Raw genomic sequence first — 22230 nt, 5'->3', positions numbered from 1 at the left:
ATTATTGAAGAGACATTACAGCAAATGCCTCCTCATCGACACAAAAAGAGCGAACCAGGAATTACGCGGACGGCCAAATCAGTGATTTTTTCCAATGGAAAAAAAATCACTTGGCCATCGGCGTAAATTTGCCCCTTTCCCCACTGTAGTGCGATCTCAGAGTTGGTATATTTAGTTAGGAGAGCGGAGACTGCCCAAAAGTACTGCTGCTCAATGTTAGGAGTTTAAATAAAAAAATACACTCCCTGGAAGCACCCCTCACCCTGTAGAACACAGATATGTCTGCAGCCACAGAAACATGGTTCAGAACCATGGAAAGCACCCCAGCTATCAAATGCGACAATGCCTTTCATACATTCCGATCCCCTTCAGCTCAGGATAAACCAAAGGGAGGAGGTGGCTCAGTGTTCATATAGACATGACTCGCTTCAGCTGCTCCATGCCCAGGTAACCATAGATGTGACTCTGTCATATCCTTGCTAGCTACAAATCCCCTAACATGAGTCTGGAAAACCACACCTCCTATGTAAACCTACTGGAAACTCTTAACATTCAGCCTAAAACCATACTTATGGATGATTGCAACTACCCCTGCATAAACTGAGAGACTTCTATGACCCATTAATTTGCTTGCTCAGAGGTTTTTGGACTTCGTCAATGCAAACACCTTGGAGCAACTAGTTAGCATCAGCAACTAGAGGTACAAATATTCTAGACCTAGTACTCATGAACATGGGGGGATGCTGCTCCCTCCCTCCCATTCATTAACTTCTCCCTGGTAAGATCTGACTACAAAACAATCTCCTTTAGTACTAAAACTAACCTAGAACCTCATCTAACTCCAAACCGGTTAAGAACATTGCTAAGGCCAATTGCCTCAAACTAAGTGACTGCTTATTAAACTTCCAAGTCTCTCTGAACCCATATGACACTGATGCCTATTCTGAGCTGTACACAAAAGCACTGTACCACTACATTCATAGCTGCGTAAAAGAGGCAGTACCTGTTTGAGTCAAACCTATGATTACTGACAAAATTAAACCATCCTGGTGGACCCCTAGTATAAATAGACCATTAAACAAAAGGAAAAACATCCTCTCCATTGCCAAGAAGGAACATATGAAACAGTGTAAAAAGATGCTCACCAGTCTAAACAAACAAATAAGAGAGCTGGTCAAATCTGCCAAAGCAAACTGAGAGGCAAAGATAGGCTTCCAGGTGAAAGATAACCATAAGGCTTTTTTTTAATTATGGTCATAACCTCGGAGGAAACACTCAGCAATGTGCCAAGTTAATCATGAACAGCAACACTTAACACCCAGCCTGAAACTATAGCAAGCCTGCTGGCTGAGAAGTTCAGTTCAACCCCCCCCCCCCCCCCCACACACAATCACCTTCTACCATACCCAGAGAAATACCTGCAACCATCCCCCTAGCAGTCATTATGAGGGAACAGGTCCTTACTGCGCTCACTAAAAAAACACAGCCTCCATGGGTTCCGTCAACATTCCAGGATGCTTCTTAAATAGCTTAAAACAGGGCCACTAAAAAGCCTGTTTAACCACAACTTCAAGATGAGCTTTGTCCCTGAGGAATGGAGGACTGTAACATTTGTTACTCTACACAAGGGCAGCCCATCAACAGACCCATAAGCTTGACTAGTTTTGTCTGCAAGGCCCTGAAGAGAATTAACACGGACCTGATCAATAATGACACAGGAACTCTCCAAACATTGGACTAGACCCAATTTGGCTTTTTCAAAGGGAAGTCTTGCCTGCCCAATCTGGTAAACTTCTTCGAGAAAGTCACCAGGGCCATGAATGAGGATAAAACAGTGCACACTGCTTATGTAGACCTAGCCAAAGTTTTCAACACAATCCCCCACTCGATGATCACTGATAAACTTACTGTGTTAGGAATAAACTCTACATCATCAGATGGATAGCCAACTGGCTCACTGACAGAATACTTGTCTGGATAGGTGAATCCACTTCTGATAAGAAACCTGGTACTACAGGTGTCCTACAGGGCTCAGTGTTGAGACCCCCTCCTGTTTGGTATATACTTCTCTGAAGTGAAGGCCAATGTTGGGGGTCTCTGGGTCACCAAGTTTGCTGACGACTGGTGCCAAAACCATGGTCTGAGACCAAATGCTAAAAAAATGTGTAATACCCTTTGGTAAATCAGATATCCCTGCAAATTATAATATTGATAGCATCCCTGTAAAAGTAGAGCCTGTGGTGAGTGACCTAGGAACGCAGATAGATAGTAACCTAAACTTTGACCACAGGTAGCTAAGGTGGTGAGGAAATCTTTCAGTATGGCTCAACTTATAAGTAAAGGCATGGCATCAAGATCAAAGGAAGTCATAGTGCTATTGAACTCTGCCCTCATAATAGAGTACAATGTTCCTTTCTGCACGTACCCAATCAGGTACTTACACCAGTTGGAGTGGGCCCCAGAGGTTTCTAACTAAAAAAAATACAAAGTGTAAGACACATGTAATATGCAGACTGACTAAAGGTCCTATCCCTTTACTCCTTCTATATATTTTATTGAGAGGGGACTTGTGCCTGACCTACAAGGCATTGGGTGATCCAGCCCTGATGAAAATGTTACATATTCACAAGAAAAATTGCACGAGTGTTACACATTCCATAGACCTGAAACTTATTTATGACTCCAACAGAACTTGCTGGAGAGAAAGATTTGTATCCCTAAGGCTTCCTTGTCTATGGAATAAACTTCCCAGTCTTCGTAAAGCAAATCCTACCCCTCCCTCTCTTCAGAAAGTATTTGGATAAATGGATGGGGAACCTTAAATTCACTCCTAGGATACTGCCCTTGTCCCTTGGAAACAGAGGCAGTCTATAAAATGACTCAGGGCTCCGACACTCAAAGATCTACTCCCCTGATACCACCCCACGCCTTAACTGGGGAATTAAGATGTAATATTGTCATATCTTGAGTATTATTCGCTAGGCTTGTAACTGCTCTTGTGCCATTAGCCTGGTAAATCCCCTGTGAACCTATGAACAGGCATGATCTTTCAATTTTAGAATAAAACTGCTTCCTTGCCTCAGGAACGAGTTTGCCTGGTGAGCCCAAACACGCTCCCTCAATCTAGGCCTTTCCTTCAGGTTCATCCCGCAAGGAATAAACTCTGCAACAGATGCATCAGAAATAGCCTGGGGAGCCCACTTCAACATCCTCCCGACTCAAGGCAAATGGGACTTCCAAGTTCAAAAACAAAGGCATCAATCTAAAAGGACTAATGGAAGTCCAAAAAGGCCTTATTGCCTTACAAGAGAAATGGAAATCCAGAGTCGTCCTGGTGAAGATGAACAATGCCACAGTCATGGTAAATAAGCGGGGGGGGGGTCCACTCTTACCCCTTTTGTCGCCTAGCCCTGAACCTTTGGGAAAGAGTGAACTCCCTAGGGCTGCACCTCATGGCATTTACCTACTAGGAGGAATCAATCAACTAGCAGATCACTTTAACAGGAGCCTGTCAGACCACCATGAGTGGCAACTGCATTGGGAAGTATTTCTCAGCATAGCCAAAAAATGGGGAGTGCCACAAGTAAACCTTTTTGTCACCAAATAAAATGCTCATTTAAAAAAGTTTGCTCCACGAACAAAATGAAGTTAGCCAAGAAGACAGGTGTGTTTTCCTTTCCTTGGACAGGCCTATTCCTTTACACCCCCCATACCACTCCTACCCAGAGTTTTGCTGAAGATAAGGGAAGAGGGGTCAAGGGTAGTTCTGATAGTCCCAGATTGGCTGAGACAGCACTGGCAGTCTGTTACTCAGTCTAATCAACAGGGAGTGATGGCAACTGCCACAGAGAGTGAACCTGCTAACGCAGAACAGAGCCTCAGTAATGCACCTCAACCTGCACACACTCAGATTGACAGCTTTAATGATACCCTGATCCCATGGAAGTGGTTTATCTTCAACAGGCAGGTCCTGGACATTCTAAAAGAGGCCAGAAGAACCTTAGCAGTAGGAAGTCTTACTCTGCCAAATGGAAAAGATTCATTCTTTGGTGCAGACAGAGGGGACAAATCACTCATCAAGCTCAGACTCCTTTTCTCTTGCCAAACATGTCCAACCTTTTTGGAAAAGGTCTCTCCTACTCCTCTACAAAAATCCATTCTTCAACTCTTTCTGCCCATCTGCCCTCTCAACCTCCTCTCTTTTGACATCCCCTCATGAAACGTTTCTGAGAGGGGTTGTCCACATTAGGCCTTCCAGGAAACCTCTTCCTCACTGGGATCTCATTTTCATTCTGTAGGAGCTCACCATTCCTCCCTTTGAACCAGCGGCTTTCACTGAGATAAGATTCCTGACATAGAAGACAGCCTTCCCTACTAGCCATTACCTTAGCCAGAAGGGTGTCAGAACTTCAAGCCCTTGTGTGTGAACCTTTCATCATTTTCCACCCAGTCGGAGTGTTTCTCAGGACCAACCCTTCCTTATGCCCAAGGTAGTGGCAGAGACTTCTTTAAACCAGACCGTACACTTACCTACATTTTTCTTAACCCTCAGAACAAGGGAGTCATGATCCTTCATTCTTTGGATGTGCATAGGTAACTGTGTTACTACTTAGAACCAAGAATGTCAAGAAAGCAGACCAACTTTTTGTAGCGTTTTCCAGTAGCTCTGAGGAGAGACCAGTTTCAAAACAAACTACTTCCAAATACATCTCCCACTTTATCTCTTTTTGCTGCAACCATCATAGTAAGAAGCCTCCTGAGGCTGTGAGAACACATTCCACCAGGGCTGATGCTACCTCTACTGCCTTTCTTAAAGGGCTGACCACCAAAGACAACTACTTGGTCCTTAGAGCATACCATCACCAAACATTACCATCTTCCTACCTTTTCCAAGTGTAGAGCAGGATTTGCCACTGCTGTTTTGCAGGCCATCCTTGCCTTTCCTTTATCTTTTCATCCACCCTCCTTTTCAGCTTTGGGAATCATTCCACAGGGTCAGAACTGCAACAGTGAACACGAAGAACATAGTACAGTTGTAAACGCTTACCGTAAAGGTACATGTTCGAGTGCTTTCACTGTTGCAGTATTCTTTCCCTCCCTCCTTCCCCTCTGGCCTATGAGGTAGGCTAGAACATTCACCTGCTCAGTCAGGGTGGCCCACTTCCTCCTCCACAATATTCTGGAGTACAAGCTCCCAGACTCCTGGCTTCAAGTACACACTGTGGGGCTCCTACTTGTTAAGGGCAAGAAAGTACTCCGGTCATGGTGATGGCCAACTCCCTTTATACCCAAAAGTAGTGACGTCAGATAAGGTGTCAGCTAGCTTTTAGGAGGAGGGGGAAAATAGTCTCTGGTAGTCTGGCCAACCAAGGGCTTCCACGGCAGGAAATCACACAAGTCAGAACTGCAACAGTGAATATACTCTTAACATCTACATTTATGCTAAGTGTACACAACTGTACTTTGTGGAGTTAATGATATATTGAACCCCATTGGATCTATCTGCGCACACCATTACAGACACAGGCTTTGAGAAAGACTCTTAGCATATATTCTCCGGCTAATATGAATGCTACTCCTAGCATTTTAGCACTGTCTGTGTCTTTGATCATCACAAAAATGGCAGTGTACAAACTTACTGGCTTCTGCAGCTTGTTTCCCAATTTGTATACGTTTCTGAATAACTCCACCAAATTTACCCTCATTTGAATTCACAGTTGGGCTTATTACCATAGTGTTTCTTATTTCCATATCCTCATACAGTCATTTGCATGAAATGCCAATCATGCAGAGTTTTGCCAGATTGTGTGACAGCACTACTTGTCTGAATCAGACCCCGTCTTGCATGTTGAAATTCAGAGTGCAATTTTGCACTGTTCGTTTCTGAATCTCTGCCTGAAACTAGGCCTGATCTTGATGACGTTGGTAGCGGTGTTTTTAAGATGATGTAGAATTCTTTCATTCATAAGACAGGAATTCCTTAACCTCAAACAACCAGATTACCAGAGCACTTAATATAGTCACAAAGAGGTTGTAAAATAATAAAATAACAGTTGTGACTTATATAAGGAGGTGTCGTAGTTTTGTTATCTCCGTTTGGAATCATGTACAGCTTTGTAAGCTGCAGTATGAAAGGAATGTGCTATTGCACTAACTCCCATTGGCATGAACAAAGGACTTAAAGCAGTATGCTGGTGTATTTTCCCTGTTACGCAGCACTATCCTTTCCTTTTAGGGCACACCTTGTCTTTAAGCATCAGTTGCTGTTTGCTGCTTGATATCCTTGCTTGCCTCCTGGGAATATAACAGCAGTATGGTGTCCAAGATTAAGCCTGAATTTAATTGATACCAGATTTTTTTCCTTTTATTAGAGTTGTTGTGCAGACTTTAATTATTAGAATTTACTTTTCTCTTGGCTTTATTTAGCTCTAGTGCATGTTGGAACTCAGATTTCCTTGTGGGATCTTCCTATATTGGTTGGTTTCTCAACCTTTTAATAGAGAAGAGGGTGTGTTAACTTGATAGTTGAACTCATCCTACCCTATAAAGTCCTGTCTGATGGTCAATATCTATTCCAACCCTGGTCAGCTGCTGAAAAATTGACCTACTGTGACGGTATAGTAGTGAAATCCATCTGCAACCAGTTAGGCTGCTGCATTCTGCAACAGAGGATGACAATGCAGTGGTGCTGCAGAAAACTATAGATTTTGAGTGTGTGTGTGCTCCAGTTCTGTGAGCAAATAGTCTTGTATAAAGATAGCCAGCCCTTTGATCAAAAATGGGCTTTTTATCCAGGTGATTTTAAGAGATGAAAGATGGTACTTCATTGCATTTAACTGCTGACTTGGGTATAGATGATAATAGTAAACCTGTAAAGTTTAGGGAAAGTGTGCAAGTAATTAAAAATAGAACTTTGGAATTGCATGCTTCATGCAAATTTTCTGATATTACCTGTACAAAAAGTTTGTTAAAAATGTGAGAAAATATTTATAAAACTGAGTACCCCATCTATTCTTTTCAGTACATTTGTATACAACACCCCTTTGAAGTTTTTTACTTCTAGAGTTTTGTTTATCGTTGTCAGTGCACATATCAACAGTGACAAGTTACAAGTCCTGAACCAGAGAGCAGCAAACAGCATAATAGATATTCTACATGTTTCACTGTTGCAGTCATCACATTTGGGTGATCCCTGCCAGGGTAGCCCTCAGTCGGCCCGAATACCAGAGGCTTATTATTTTTGCGTCGGTTGCTGTCACTCCAGGACTGACGTCGGGTCGTCAGTGGTATAAAATCAGGCAGCCGATGCCATTACATCAGTCTTTCTTGCCGAGAAGCCCGAAGCAGAAGCAGTTTGTACAAGTGCCGGTTGGCCGCTACCTGAGTTTTTCATTTCCAAATTTGAGCTGAAGTCTTCTAAAGCTAAGTACCCCATTGGGGATCCTTTTTTCTTGCTCTAACCGATGTCAGAAAAAGTTAACAATGGTCTCACCTGTGGAAAGCAAATACCACACCGAGACTTCTATTCTTGCTGTGTCACTTGTTTAGGCCCAGACCACAACGTCCCCCGCTATCGCTTTTGTGCTTTGTTCAACGCCAGAACTATACGTTGCTGGGCCCTTTTTGTAGCTAGGTATTTTCAGTCCTCTAATTCTTTTTTTTTTTCAATAATAAATCTTTATTGTTTTATCATTTTCAATACAAACTTAAAACAAAAACAGAATTAAAGATAAATACCAAATAATGTTTCTAATAATAACACCATAACATATATACGATATTTACATGAATGCTTCCAACTGTAACATGAATTTATACAAGAAGATGTAAAAATGATTAAGAATGATTCAAGTAATAAACAATATGTTGTTAAAAAGTTTCCTTAAAATGTATACATAACTCAGAATACATTTAGGTTCAAAGTATTACGCCAATATAATATTAAACACTTGTTCCCATATTTTCGAATTATTGATATTTTTATTATGATCATGAAGAAGTAATTTGTGGGCTAATATATGTCTCATTGCTAGAATCTTAAAGTTATCCCATGAAGTTTGAGATGGGTTTAACCAATTTGTAGCTATATATAGTTTCATTAATAAAAAGATATTAAATATAGTGATTTGTGACCTAGAAAGTTCTTTTGCAGGGATATGTAAAATCATAAATTCCCATGAAAGTGTTGAACTTTGATAGCCCATCTTTTGAAGTTACTATTCAATATATATCTAGAACCCTTATTTTTATATATTAAACAGAATGTATATCATAATGCCCCAATACTTTATGGAACTAAAATAACAATGGCGGCTTTTGCGGATGATCTTAATATATACTGTACAACTCGAATTTCAGTCCTCTAATTCTGATATGGCTTCAGTAAGCCATCTGGCAATGGATCTTCCGAAAAAATGTAAGGATAAAGACAGAAACAGACCGCACAGGTCCAAAATTGCTGACGACGCTTCCGTTAAGCTAGTCATCAGTTCTTTGGTCCTCAGTGAGGAGCTTTCGCAGCCCTGATGCCAGCTTCTGTGAATTCGCAGGCCGCTACTGAGACCTTTTGGAGTCCGGTATGCCGCAATACTCTTCTTCGTCTAAGGATCCTGTGGATGTCTCTACCTTGGATAGGTCCAGAGCCGTTGAGCAGGCACCGGCTTCCGAGGAAGTACTTCGCACTACTGATACTCGACACAGACAGACAACTTCTTTCGCGTCCACAGTTCTTTTGAAAACTACAGAGTTTCTAAGGCACAGGGTATGAACCACACCCAAAAAAACGGCTACCCAAGTTCAGGTACCTGCTTCCTTGCCTCAGTCTCAAATGCTTAGAATGGTGGAAGACCTTATAATGCTTATCAGGGGAAGCCAGGCTACCCCTTCCAAAAGAAAGAGACTTGTCCCCAGTAGTTTTATCTGAACAGGAGTTCGATGACTCTGATGCATGTGAATATGAAAATATGTAACCCCTCTCTGCTTATGAGGATTCTGATGCAGAGGAATCCATCCCTTCAGCCTCTCCACCCAAGGATTTCCCTTTGGGGGAGCCCTACATCCTTTAAGGGAGCATTTCCAATGGGAATGTCAGGACTGTCCTCAGGCAAAAAAGAGACTCAGGGAATTCTTAGATCTTCCACAGCACAGACCCCTGGCCATCCCTCCTGTCCTGGATGTTGTGTATGATGTTTATATGAAATCCAGTCTGACCCCTGACACCCTCCCTCCTGCTCCCAGGAAACCTGGCAGGTACTATAGAGTCCCTGACTCGCACATTTCTCTTCAAAAATCCTACTGCTGACCCAGAGGTCATCTCTCAAGGACCTAAAGGTATCAAAGCAACTTCAGCTAAGAATCCCACCCTCTCAGATAGGGATTCCCGAGCTTTAGACAGATGGGGTAAAAAAGTATACACCTCTGCTACTTTTGCTATTAAAGCATTAAATTGTCTGTTCCATATGCTGAAATATCAGCAACATACCATGGAACTCCTCAAACAAAAAAATACCTTCTTTCCCTGCTTGTGCAGAAAATAAAGTGTTACAAGAGTTGATGCATTCTGCAAGTCAAGTAACTAAGCACACCTTACAGCGTGGTTTTGATGCCCTAGAAGCATCTTGCAGGGCAGCAGTCACTTATTCTGTCCTTAGAAGGCATCCTTGGCTTAAGGAACGGCTCCTGCCAGACCATGTCATATCCAAATTATTGGACGCACCCTTGCACAAAGGCAACTTATTTGGCACTAAGGCAGAAGAGGTGTTAAAAAAGATGGAAGAAAAAGCTAAATCTATGCAGACAGTTAAATACTTCTTACAGGTCCAGCCACCGAGGTTCAGTAGGCATTGCCCCTACAAGCACTGGTCCCTTCCTGCCCCCTGCAAGTCAGCCCAGAGCCAGGGTAAGCAGCCCCCCCCCCCGAGATAACAGCCCCAGGGAATGCAGAGATCTAGGCAATGGAGTTCCTCCTCTTCAAAACCAGGGAGTGCAAAGCCAGAACTCACAATGACTTTACACTTCCACCCCCCCCCCTTTGCCCACCTGCTCTTGCCCCTAGGAGGAAAACTCTCCTTCCACACAAGCAACTGGGCCACCATTACTAACGACTGCTGAGTCCTCAACATAGTGTCCCAGGGATACAAATTTTATTTCCACACTCTGCCAACCCCAAAAGGGTTCCCAGATCTTCCCCCATACCAGTGGGCAGAGGCCAAAAAGCAAGTCCTTTCCCTGCCCTCTCTGAGGGCAATAGAGCATGTTCCTGCAGAACAAATAGGCCAAGATTTCTACTCCAGACTCTTCCTGGTACCCAGAAAAGAGGGCACATGGCGCTCCATCCTCGATCTATCCATTCTAAACACCTTTCTGTTGATACCAAAATTCAAAATGCTCACCCTCCAACAGCTTCTACCTATGCTTTCCAAGGATGTTTGGTTAGCCACCCTAGACCTAAAAAAGGTCTACCTACACATCGCAATCAGGGAATCCTGCAGGAAATACCTAAGTTTTAGGGCAGGATCACTGCCCTTTCAGTTATCTGCGCTTATCCACTGCTCCCAGAGTTTTCACAAAATGTCTGGCTCCCATCATTGCTTTTTGCAGAGAAAGAAATATTCAAATTTACCCAAACTTAGACGACTGCCTGATTCAGGCAGACGGTCAGGAAAAACTGCTCAAGCACCTGGCCTTTGTAAAGGACCTACTGACCTCCCTGAGCTATACTGTCAACGATAAGAAATCCAAACTAGTACACACACAAAATTGTATTCCTGGAAGCAAGCCTGGCTACAGCATCCCAGATGGCATTCCTTACACCAGAAAAACAATCCTGCCTGACAGCTCACTTCTGTCAACTAGTCACCAGGACCCGTTATCCGCAAGGAAAATCCTGCAAGCTCTAGGGTTCCTGGCTTCTTGCATTCTACTCATTCCATACGCCAGACTGCATATGAGGAAACTTCAGTGGTACATAAAAAGCCTTTGGTGTCAGCACTCTCAAGACCTGGAAACTCTTATACCAATGATACCTTGTCTAAGGAAAGATCTTCTTTTGTGGGCAGCAGCATGCTACCACAACAAGGGACTGCCCTTCTCACAACCCCACGCTGGCCAGACCCTCACCACAGACACATCAGACTATGCCTGGGGTGCACACCTGAACGGCAGGTGCATTCATGGCCATTGGAGCCCAAATCAAATACATCTACACATCAAAAAGAGATGTTAGCTGTTCAGCACGCCTTGACAGCTTTCAGCAGACCCCTACTCTCCCCGGGGCCTCTAATGATCAAAACGGACAACACCACATTAATGTGGTATTTCAACAAGCAGGGGGGGACTCACTTTTTTATCATCTGTGCAGGCTCGCCATGACCCTTTGCAAACAGCCTCAGCCATGCAACTGCACCTGTTAGCACAATTCCTGCCAGGCACTATAAACTCTCTGGCAGACAACGTAAGCAGAAACCTGCTAGACCCACATGAGTGGCAGCTAGACCCTAGAACCTTCACCCTTGTAACCCAGAAATGGGGCACCCTGAAGGTCGACCTCTTTGCCTTCCACTCCAATCATCAGCTCAGCAAATTCTGCACCAGGGAACCTCACAGCAAGACCTGGAAAGTGGATGCTCTATCCTTCCAGTGGGTAAAGCTCTCTGTCTATACATTCCCCCCTCTACTGCTCATTTAAAGGGTATTGCTCAAAGTAAGGGAGGAAAAAACGAGGAAAATCCTGATTGTCCCAGACTTGGCCACAGCAGCATTGGTACCCACTGCTTCGCAGCCTGTCATCCCTGCCACCATGGCACCTACCTCAGTTCCCTACACTCCTGACCCAGAGGAATGGAGATTTCTTGCATCCCCAGTTGCAGACCCTCAATCTGACAGCCTGGCTTATTCCCTGACCTCTACTCAAGATGCCAGTCTAAGCAAACAAGTTTTAGATGTTATATGTGAGGCCAGACACCCCAGCACTAGAAAGTCTTATGCTGACAAGTGGAAAAGGTTTTGCTCCTGGATCCAGGCTAAGGGAGCCAGAATGGCACAGCCCTCCCTACCTCACATCCTGGATTACCTGGCAGACCTACTACACAGGGATCTATCCTTCTCTTCTATTAAAATTTATGCCTCTGCCATCTCTGCTCATTTTAGCACAGAGCCACCTCTTTTCTCACACACTCTCATCAAACAGTTCCTAAGAGGGGCTAACAACTTGAGGCCACCCAGAAGAGCTCCTACCCCAGCTTGGGACCTAAACTTTGTGTTGGAAAAGCTCACCCTGCAGCTTCAGCAGAGTTAAAATTTCTCTCTTGGAAGACGGCCTTGCTTCTGGCCATCACTTCAGCTAGAAGAGTATCAGAGCTACAAGCACTTATGGCTGTAGAGCCCTTCATCATTTTCCATGCTGACATGGTCTTCCTCAGGACTAACCCATCCTTCATGTGAAAAGTGGTGTCCAGTGTGTCTCTCAAACCAATCTATTCATTTGCCCACCTTTTTCCCTAACCCACAAAACAAGGAGGAAAGGATTCTGCACTCTCTAGATCAAACTGATCAATTGCTAGTCAGCTTTGCTGCAGGAGCAGAGGGCAAGGCCATATCCAAACAAACAATTTCCAAATGGATAGCACACTGCATCCATTTCTGCTACAAACAGCACGACAAATCTCCCCCCAAGGGGTCAGAACCCATTTCACCAGAGCAACCTCCACCTCTGCAGATTTCCTCAGAGGGGTCCCCACCAAGGACATTCTAGAGACTGCAACATGGACATTTGTTCATACCTTCACCAAGCATTGCCACCTGCCTATCTTCTCCAAATCCAGGGCAGGCTTTGCCACCGCAGTCTTGCAGGGCATCCTAGCCAGCCCCCAGTCTTCTTGACTGCCTCCACCATTTTCTTCAGCTTTGGGAATCAACCCAAATGTGATGACTGCAACAGTGAAACACAAAGAACATAGTGCAGTTGTGTACACTTACCATAAATGTAGATGTTCGAGTGTATTCACTGTTGCAGTCCTGGTTTCCCTCCCTCCATCCTCCTTGTCTTGTCTCTCTCTCTCTCTCTGTCTCTCTCCTTACAAGGAAATTTTTGTATTTACTTTCTACTGGTGGTGTTCTTCCACCATAACCTAGCTCCCTATTCAGGGCTCCTGACAGGGCAAGAAAAACTGTTGTAATGGTGTCGGCTGCCTGATTTTATCCTGACATCAGTCCTGGAGCGACAGCAACAGACCCAGAAACACTAAGCCTCTGGTATTCGGGCCGACTGAGGGCTACCCTGGCAGGGATAACCCAAATGTGATGACTGCAACGGTGAATACACTTGAACATCTACATTTATGGTAAGTGTACACAACTGTACTTTTCGCTGCTAATGTGGTCTTTGACTGTTTACATACTTCTGCAAGTGTTGCATGGATGTAGTATTTTTGTAAAGAATGAATGGAATGAAAAAGTAAGGTATCATTGTATTTAGTGTGCTTCAGTTTCATTAAAGTTTTAAATCTCTTTAATGGTGAATAGTTTATCCTGTAAGCTGGATGATAAAGTTGAAATAAATTTAAAAACTGCCAGGTGTTAACCATTTTCCTTCCAGAAGTATCAGTTGGCTGCAAGCACAGATTTGGACATTTTGGTATCAATACAACTTGTTATAGTTTGCGATTTATTGTGCATTTATGGCACTTGGTGTGTATGATGTGTAGTAGTGGTGTATCACTGAATAGTATGATATCGTAACCTTCATGTCAGCTCTTCATTCCAAGTTTTAAAGGATGAGAAGATTGCCAGAGTACCACTGCACAGGAGATGGTCTAGAAGGTTGCTGCTGAACTTTGAGCTAGGCAGTCTGGCCTTTATTCCTAACAAGATAATGTCCAAGATTAGTAGCTTGGAAAGGTTTTGACCTGCCACATGTTGGACTAACCTGGCATGATGATGATGGTGGTGATGGGTGGAGGGGAACTTGTTGATATGGTCTACTTGGATTTCAGTAATGTCTTTAAAACAGTGCCCCACAGATCATTGATTGTAAAATTGTGGGCGTAGGATTGTACCCTGTAATTATAGATTTTTTTTTGAATAAGTGGTTGATAGGCAAAAAAACATGAATAATGATGAGGGGAAACTTGCAGGAAAAGGAAAAACTGATGGGATACCTCAGGGGTCAGTGCTGGCCCCAGTCATCTTAAACATGTTTTCTGTGAGATGTCCTGGAGAGTAGAAAACATTTTCAGACTGTAAGATTGAGACAATAATTGCAGATAGACTTGTGATGGATAGGAGACGAGCCTCATAAGGGATCTTGTGTGGGCATCTCGGTGGCAGTCCAGAGTTTGTACCAACAAATGCAAGGCGATGCATTTTAGGAGTAGTAACAGGCTAGAATATCTTAAGCGGAACTTGGAGTGTAGGTTTGGCAGGTAGGAACAGTGTGAATGGGCAGAGAACAAAACCAATAGGATCCTGGGTTGTGTACCTAGGGGGTGGTTTCAAGGAATAAGGTTGGTGTGCCTCATCTTGGTCTGGCCAGTATTTGGTGCAGTTGTAAAAGCCATTTGGGGAGAAGGAAGCAGTGATGGCAGAAGTGCTGTGGATGGTAGTGTGCCTATTGAGAAAGAGAAGGTTATTTTATCCTTTCTGAATGAAAGGATTGAAAGGTGAGATGTAGTACAGATATATAAGATTTTTTAAGAGAAAAAAGAAGGGCTGCACCTCAAATATAATGAAAATAAGAGATTCTGTAAAAGTATTAGAAATGTGTGGAAATTTTATGAAAGTCAAAGCACAAATGGAAATGTTTATGGAAGAAATAAATATACCAAGGTTAGAGGTAGAAAAGGCTGTATTAACAGTTCAGATTGGAGGTGATGAGATAAAAATGATGATGTATAACCAATCTACAGGAAAGTCCCCAGGAATAGATATATTCCTGTGGAATTCTGGAAGGTAGGAGGGGAAAAACAATAAAGATCTGGAAGGCTTTGTTTAACAGTATTTTAAGAGGAGGAGAAGCACCAACATCCTGGAAAAAAGCAGTGGTAGCTGTGATACCTGAATAGGGTAAGGATCTGCCAGATCCAGCTTCATACAGGCCCATTTCAATACTAAACAATTATTATAAAGTGTTTTGTCTGTAGTTGCTAAAATAATAGCAGACGTGATGTCAAAATTAATAGCTATGGATCAGTGTGTGGTTTTTTGGAGGGGAGGCCAACATTAAATGAACACTGATGATCCAGAGAGAAGCAGAATGTAAGAAAATACCACTGTTAGTGGGTCTGGATGCAGAGAAAACGTATGACAGAGTAAGCTGGGACTTTGAGCAGGGCAATGGAAACATTTTCATTTCCTGATAAAATTATAAGGTTGATTAGGAGGATATGTGAAGGATCAGAGGTGAAAATTAAAGTGGGTATGGTCCTCTCTAATAATTTCTGCTTGAGCAGAGGAACCAGGCAGGGGTATCCTCTTTCCCCTTTGTTATTTGCATTATATTTAGAACCACTGGAAAAGCAAATAAGGGACACGGAAATTCAAGGATATAATTGGTATTGTAGTTAAGAAAAGCTGGCTCTATTTGCTGATGATGTTATTTTATATCTGACAAAACCAGAAAGGGACATTGCGGGATTGTGGAACATTTTGAGACAGTTTCAGATCTTTAAGGAATATAAAATTAATGAAGCAAAAACAAATGTAATAGTGATAAATTGTGTACCCCCACATGAATTGGTTCAGCAATATCCATATTTATGGGGACATGATACAATGAAGTATTTAGGAGTATGAGTTAAAAATCAGTCCATTGTGGCAGTTGAAGATATGGGAAGAGACTAAACAAAAGATCGTACAAAAACTGAGAAAATGGAAGCTGTTACATGGATATGGGTAGGTAAGGTACAAGCAGTTAAAATGTTTTTAGTCCCTTTAGTCTTATGCACAGGGCAGGCATATTTGTATCAACCATAGAAATAGTGGATAGCGTGCAGTAAAGAGCTGAAGGATTTTATCTGGGAGGGGAAGACGGCAGGAGTCAAGTGGGATAAGTTGATTCTTCAATAGAACAAAGCAGCAGAGCAGGTTGGGATTACCTGATTTCAAGGGCTATTTCAGAGCAACACAGTTAAGACTCCTCTCCCTCCCCCCTCTCTCTGTCTTTCTCTATATTATATAAAGATATACATATATATATATATATATATATATATATATATATATATACATATACATATATTCAAGAGAGAGAGAGCACAAGCAGAAAACAATAACTGAAAGTGGAAAGGGATGACAATGAAACAAGGCGGGGAAGCTCAAGAAACAAGGAGAGACTGGGATCTTGTATGCAGATCTTTGAGATTAACAGTAATCACATAGAATATTATATTTATAAAGTAGCAGAAATGGTGTCTGCGATGTAAACTGTTTGCAACTAAAGTGATATGATTTTGTATGTTTTTCATTTATGTAAATGTAAGATTGCCTTTGTCATATGTGCAAATGTAATAAAGATGTTTGGGGGAAAAAGAACTAAGCCAACACAGGAATGGAGAAAGGAGATTCTGCCAATAGGGATGACTGCAGTTAGAGATGCAGACAATAGGCAAGAGAGGGCTGGAATTTATTGGAGAAAATTGGCAAAGGAACCAAGATATTGGAAGCAAATAACTGGAGAGGGAAAGTTAATAGAATAGGACTGCAGATTAGAGATTGCTTTCCCTATCAAGGATTGATATCAAAGTATAGACAAAGAGAAAAAGATAGGCGGGTCCTAATTGAAAGATCGGCATTGGTAGAGTTTTTAGTAGAATCTAGCGCAGAAGCTATCGTTAAAAAATGAATAATTAGTAGAGCATATAAAATATTGCATGACTATTGTAAAAATCAATCAGGGGAGATTAGAAAGGATTGGGAAGAGAACTTGGATAAGCAATTCACAAAGAATCAGTGTGGGGGGGGGGGGGGTTATATGTATGTCTCCCAAATATGTAACAAAATCTAGAAGATTTAGGATTTTTGCTTGGAAATGTTTACATAGATATTTTTGTACCCCTACGTTCCTCAGGTAGACTGCAAATGTTGGAGGTGTGATGAGAAAGAAAGAGGTAATTGGGGATATAATGGGAGTGTAATGAGTTGGTTGACCTTAAAGATTCCCTGTAGACTACTACGTCAGATATGCTGGGTGAGCAAATTGATATAACTATGGAAATTATTTTTCTGAGCTGTGATACAGAATCAGAATTGCCTAGACATGGTAAGGCCTTGCTGAGACTAATCATGGTGACTGCCAAAAAAGCAATTAACTCAATCAAATGGAGGTGGTCTTGACCTGCGAGTGTAGTCCTCAGCCTAACATAGGTCCGAAGGAACAGCACAAAATGCTAGGGTGTACTCGTAGAGGGGAAATTAGACTTGTATCAAGAAAAGGTTCTAGTCCTTTTAGACTTGAGTTGGTATTTTAGTACCAGTAAAATAAACAGGACCAATGTACCCAACAAAAAATGCTCAGTAGAGGTAGGAAATGCACCAGAGTGAGGTATCTCTCTGTCTTATCAGTCAGCCAGCATCCTGTCAAATCCCCAAGAAATATATAGTAGAAACTCCAAATAACCGGTAGAGAGACGTTCATTTCACAGTCCTTTATTATTGCATCCAAGCGCTACTTAGTGTTAGAGAAGATTACAGGGTTAAGTCACTGTTTTTATTGTATAGTAAATGGGAGTGGCTAGGGCCAGTAGTCAGCCACCGTGTGTAGGTGTGTAAGAGTGGGCTGAACCCTTTATTCTAATACGTCTGAAAGGTAAACCCAGTCCTTACACTCTCATTGGATTACCAGAGATCATAAAACACCAATCAGAATTGTTACAGTTCCATCTATAATGTAAATAACCTTAGAAAAGGGTAGGAGCAAATTACATAGAAAAAAATGGGAATTGTGGGAACAGTACATAAAGAGGAGGACTGAGGTTTAAATGAAGACAGGACTTGAAAGAGCTATGTAATGTATGGCTGACGATGACTGGGTAGATTATAAGTGATGTATAATGTTTGCAATTAGAATTGTGTTACTAGGACTTTTAATGTAAAATGCTTGCAGCTGGGATTGTTAATGCGATTTGTTTTTATTTATGTAAATATATGGTTGCCTATGTCGTAAGTGATAATTTAATAAAGATGTTTCTTTAAAAAAAGGGAAAAATAAAAGATGAGGATTCACGATTGGCAGCCAAGTCAAGGTTCAAGAAGAAATACTACTTCGTGAAGTCTTGTAGATGGCTGGATAACTTGCTGGAAGGGAGACTATAGGGCACAACTGAAAAATTCATGGCAGCGGGAAAAGTAGGGGAGATGGTCATACTTTAGAAAACTGCAATTTCTAGACAGCTTGATACACTATTTGTCTTTTCGTGTTAGAATAATTGCATTTTCATATTTTCTCTAGGTTACTCTAGTGTCTTTGCATAAAAAGTTGTACTGATTTATATATGTATGTATTCAGGTACAAGAACCTGGCACTTATCGACAAGACCCATGGGCTATGACTGATGAACAGAAGCTAGAGGCAGTGCCATTTATTCATGAAGAGGGGAACCAGCTATACAAGCAAGGAAAGATTGCTGAGGCATCTACCAAGTACTATGATGCCATTGCCTGTCTGAAGAATTTGCAGTTGAAGGTGAGATGTTTTTTTTTACATCTGTCATGTTCTGATGAGTGTGTGGTGTCCATTTTAGTAGCAACCCCCCAATACATGCAGTTTGTATTTCTTTTTTTTCTTGACATTTGTATCCATGTCATAGCTCCAATTACAGGCATCTTGGAATTTTACCTTTATTCTGTAAGTTATACTTTGTTGTAGTGTATTTTGAAAATGATGTATTGCCCAGACGCCATGATTGCTTTATCAAGGACCACTAGTGCATGCTGTGGCAAATTAATTTTAGGCTGCAGCTCTTGATGGGGTGGTTTACATTCCTTCAATGCCCAGTTCTGTCCTTGTTATAAGGGTTCCTATTCAAGGTAAAGCACCACTGTGTGTATATGTAGTTCCTAAAAATGATCTTTTAAGATAGGATGTTCAGGATACTGTGTATTTTTTATCCAGTACTTTCCACCAGCTGAGACAGGAGGAGGCTGGGCCCAGAATGCCACATTTTTTTCACAGTTTGCAGATTGTAATTACGTGTATAAGCAGAGCAGTACTTTACTCCTGTCAGATTTTTAGAAAGCTAAATAGGATAAGCCTATTCCTTTTACACATCTGGTTTCTGGAAGTGCTCTGGAGAGAGGGGAATAAGAGTTAGATCTGTTAAAATTAACAGTTTTGCAAACTGTAGAGTATCAGCAGTGTCAGTAATGTAGTTGCATTAATGTGCAGCACAGTATGATGTATCAGACTTTAGATTTGAGTAGTGAAGTTATGGAATAGTATTTTTAGTTAGAGAGAAAGAAGAGCAAGCTTTTCACCCAGCAGCACTAATGATGCAGTAGAGCTGGACAGATGAAGGGAGAAAACGGATAAACCATGGGTAGATTTTATGGGGAAGGTAGTGTTAAGATTGGCTAGAGCTGTGAGGGTAAAGGTTGGAGTCACAAGCAAAGCAAGGCAAGACTGAGAAAAAACATTAACCAGTTTTCCAGTGGAATCAGTGTAGTAAACTGGAAATGTGTATGAGGCACATGCCATCAAGGAAGGTCAAAGAGGACAAACCCCAGCCTCCTTTACATGCCATATCATCATTTGCAGGCATTGCACAGTTAGCTGTCAGGATCACTAGTTATGAGATGAACTCTAAATGTGTGACCGTTTAGAATGGTAGCACTGACATTTGTCTTGCAAAGGTCCATCCCAGACAAATACAAATGTTGCCTAGACCACCTGTTGTCAAGCTATGCCTCAGCACGCCCAAAGGCACTCAAAAAAACCAGCACCTAACACCACACATACTGTCAATCTCAGTGGAGCCCCAAACACTAAGTCCCTAAGGCAAGCAAACACACTTCCCATGACTCTCATCATAGGGGACTCTATTGTAAGATATACTAATGCCTCTCTAACCAGGCTGAAGAAGAAGATAATGATTAGTTGCTTATCTGGAGCCAAGATCTTTCAAATCACATGTGCATTCATGTCATTATACCACAGGTACCAGTATGATTCAATCATAGTCTATGTAGGTATAGATGACCGGAGATGTACCTCCCTGGACTATATGAAAAGAGACATTATGGAGCTTTCCAACTGTGTGTCTCAGGCTGGTATGAGTCTAGCATTGAGCAGTATGTTACCATCACTGAGGATGATGCCACAATATAAGCAAAAAAATAATCAATTTCAGCAAATGGCTTTCTGATGTCATTCTAAGGAGACAAGGAGAGACAGGCTAGCAAGTACGGTAGGTGCACTGGCCAGACAAACTTCAGTATACATGAACAAAAAAGCCAGCACCTTGAAAGCATGAAGGTTTATTAGAAAGAGTCATTCTAAGGAGAACCATGTCCTCCCAAGCTGACAAATATTGGATAACTGACCACATTGCTTTGCCAAGGATAGTCTGCACCTTTCCTCTCTAGGCTTTCGAATACTGGCTAAAACTTTATCCACCCCCATAGTGGCTTTTTTAAGCAATGCCAAATTGATAAAACTAACAGGACCTAAGTATGTTACTACTAAATGCTAGGAGCCTAAATAAAAACTTCACTCCCTCCAAGCCCTCCTCACACTCGAATATAGACATCTGTGCAGTTACCAAGACATGGTTTAAAGCAGCAGAGAGTACCCCAACAGTGCAAGGTTTCAATGCCCCCACACTTTGAGACCAGTAGCTGCACAGACAAGGGCTAAAGGTGGAGGTGTCTCAGTATACATCAGTAACAAGCATATTTCTAGAGTGGTCAAGCAGGATGATATGCTGTAGATGTTCATCGTGCATACAGCTGCAGTCATTACAGATGGGTTATCCTGCCGTCAGGCAGGTCCTCGGTCGGCGGAATTCCAAAGTCTAGGTCCAGCGTCGGTTGTCGTCGCTTCTTCCCTGACGTCAGTGCAGCAGGGGTATAAAAGAGGCAGCCGACGCCATTTTCTTCAGTCTTTCTTGCCATGCGGTGCCCGAAGCAGAAGCAGTTCGCAAGTGCCAGTCGGCCAGCTCCTGAGATTTACAAACAGTATTTCAGCCGAAGTCTTCTTTAAAGCTAAGTACCCCGTTGGGGAAACTTTTCTTGCCTCAGTCCGATGTCAGACAAAGTTAATAATTGCATTTCTTGTGGGAAGCAAGTTACCGCATAAGGATTTTCACTCTTTCTGTATACCTTGCCTAGGGCCAGACCACGACGTCTCGGCCTGCCGTTTTTGTGCTAGGTTCAACAAGCGCACTATTAAGCGCCGGGCGTAGTTCGCCCTTCATTATTTTGGCAAAACATTTAATTATATCATGTCGTCGGATACACCGACATCAGTTTTAGGAAAAAGACGCAAAGACAAGGACCGCCATCCGAGGCCCGCACCGAGTACTGAGACCTCGCTTAGGCCGACTACCGGTTCTCCGGTTCTCAGCGAGGCGCCTGACTACCGATGAAACTATTTTACCGGTGTCTTCAGTACCCGAGGTCACAGGCTCCTCGGTCTCAGTTCCCACTGCAGATACCGACTCCACTCTTGGCGGGGAAACTGAAAATTTAGTGAGGCCTGCCATTTCTGAAGGCGTTTTCAGGCCTTCCACCTTCTTTATAAAAGCCTTCACTAAATCTAAAGCTACCATCAAAACTAAAAAACAAGGCCCTCAGACCTCCTCTCAAGGCCCCATGCCTAAAAAACAGATGATTAAAATGGCTGAGGATTTGATAACTCTCATCAGGGGTTCTCAACCCCCCTCTGACAAAAGACCCAGATTGGAGGAAGACTACCCTTCCTCAGACCAGGCTTCTATTACCTCAGACCATTCTGAGGACCAGGATTATGCCTATTCCCCTTTTGAAGACTCTGATGCTGAGGAGTCTATTCCCTCAGTCTCCCCCCCCCCCCCGAGGACTACTCTTTTGGGGAAACCCTGCATACATTGAGGGAACACTTCCACTGGGAAGGCCAAGAGTACTCAGATTCCAAGAAAAGGCTCAGGGAATTTCTACTGCTCCCCCAGCATAGGCCCCTGGCTATCCCTCCTGTTTTAGATATTTTGGATGATGTGTGCGCAGAAGCCAGTCTTAATCCAGATTCTTTACCTCCAGCCCCTG

The 22230-nt window shown here is 42.6% G+C and overlaps 1 protein-coding gene across 1 annotated transcript in view; it reads left to right on the top strand.

The window, feature by feature from the left end:
- Positions 1–22230, top strand: part of LOC122811954 (aryl hydrocarbon receptor interacting protein) — a 735611-nt gene that overhangs the window by 484654 nt on the left and 228727 nt on the right. Inside the window, exon 4 of the mRNA XM_044084150.1 lies at positions 18500–18676. Coding sequence (XP_043940085.1) covers positions 18500–18676 — 177 coding nt within the window. The remainder of the gene's footprint in view (positions 1–18499; positions 18677–22230) is intronic.

This window comes from Protopterus annectens, chromosome 9.part0 (genome assembly GCF_019279795.1).
Source record: "Protopterus annectens isolate FY-2018-M chromosome 9.part0, PAN1.0, whole genome shotgun sequence".
NCBI lineage: Eukaryota > Metazoa > Chordata > Ceratodontiformes > Protopteridae > Protopterus > Protopterus annectens.
Note: the sequence above shows the minus strand (reverse complement) of the source record. Positions and strands in the feature narration are given on the sequence as shown.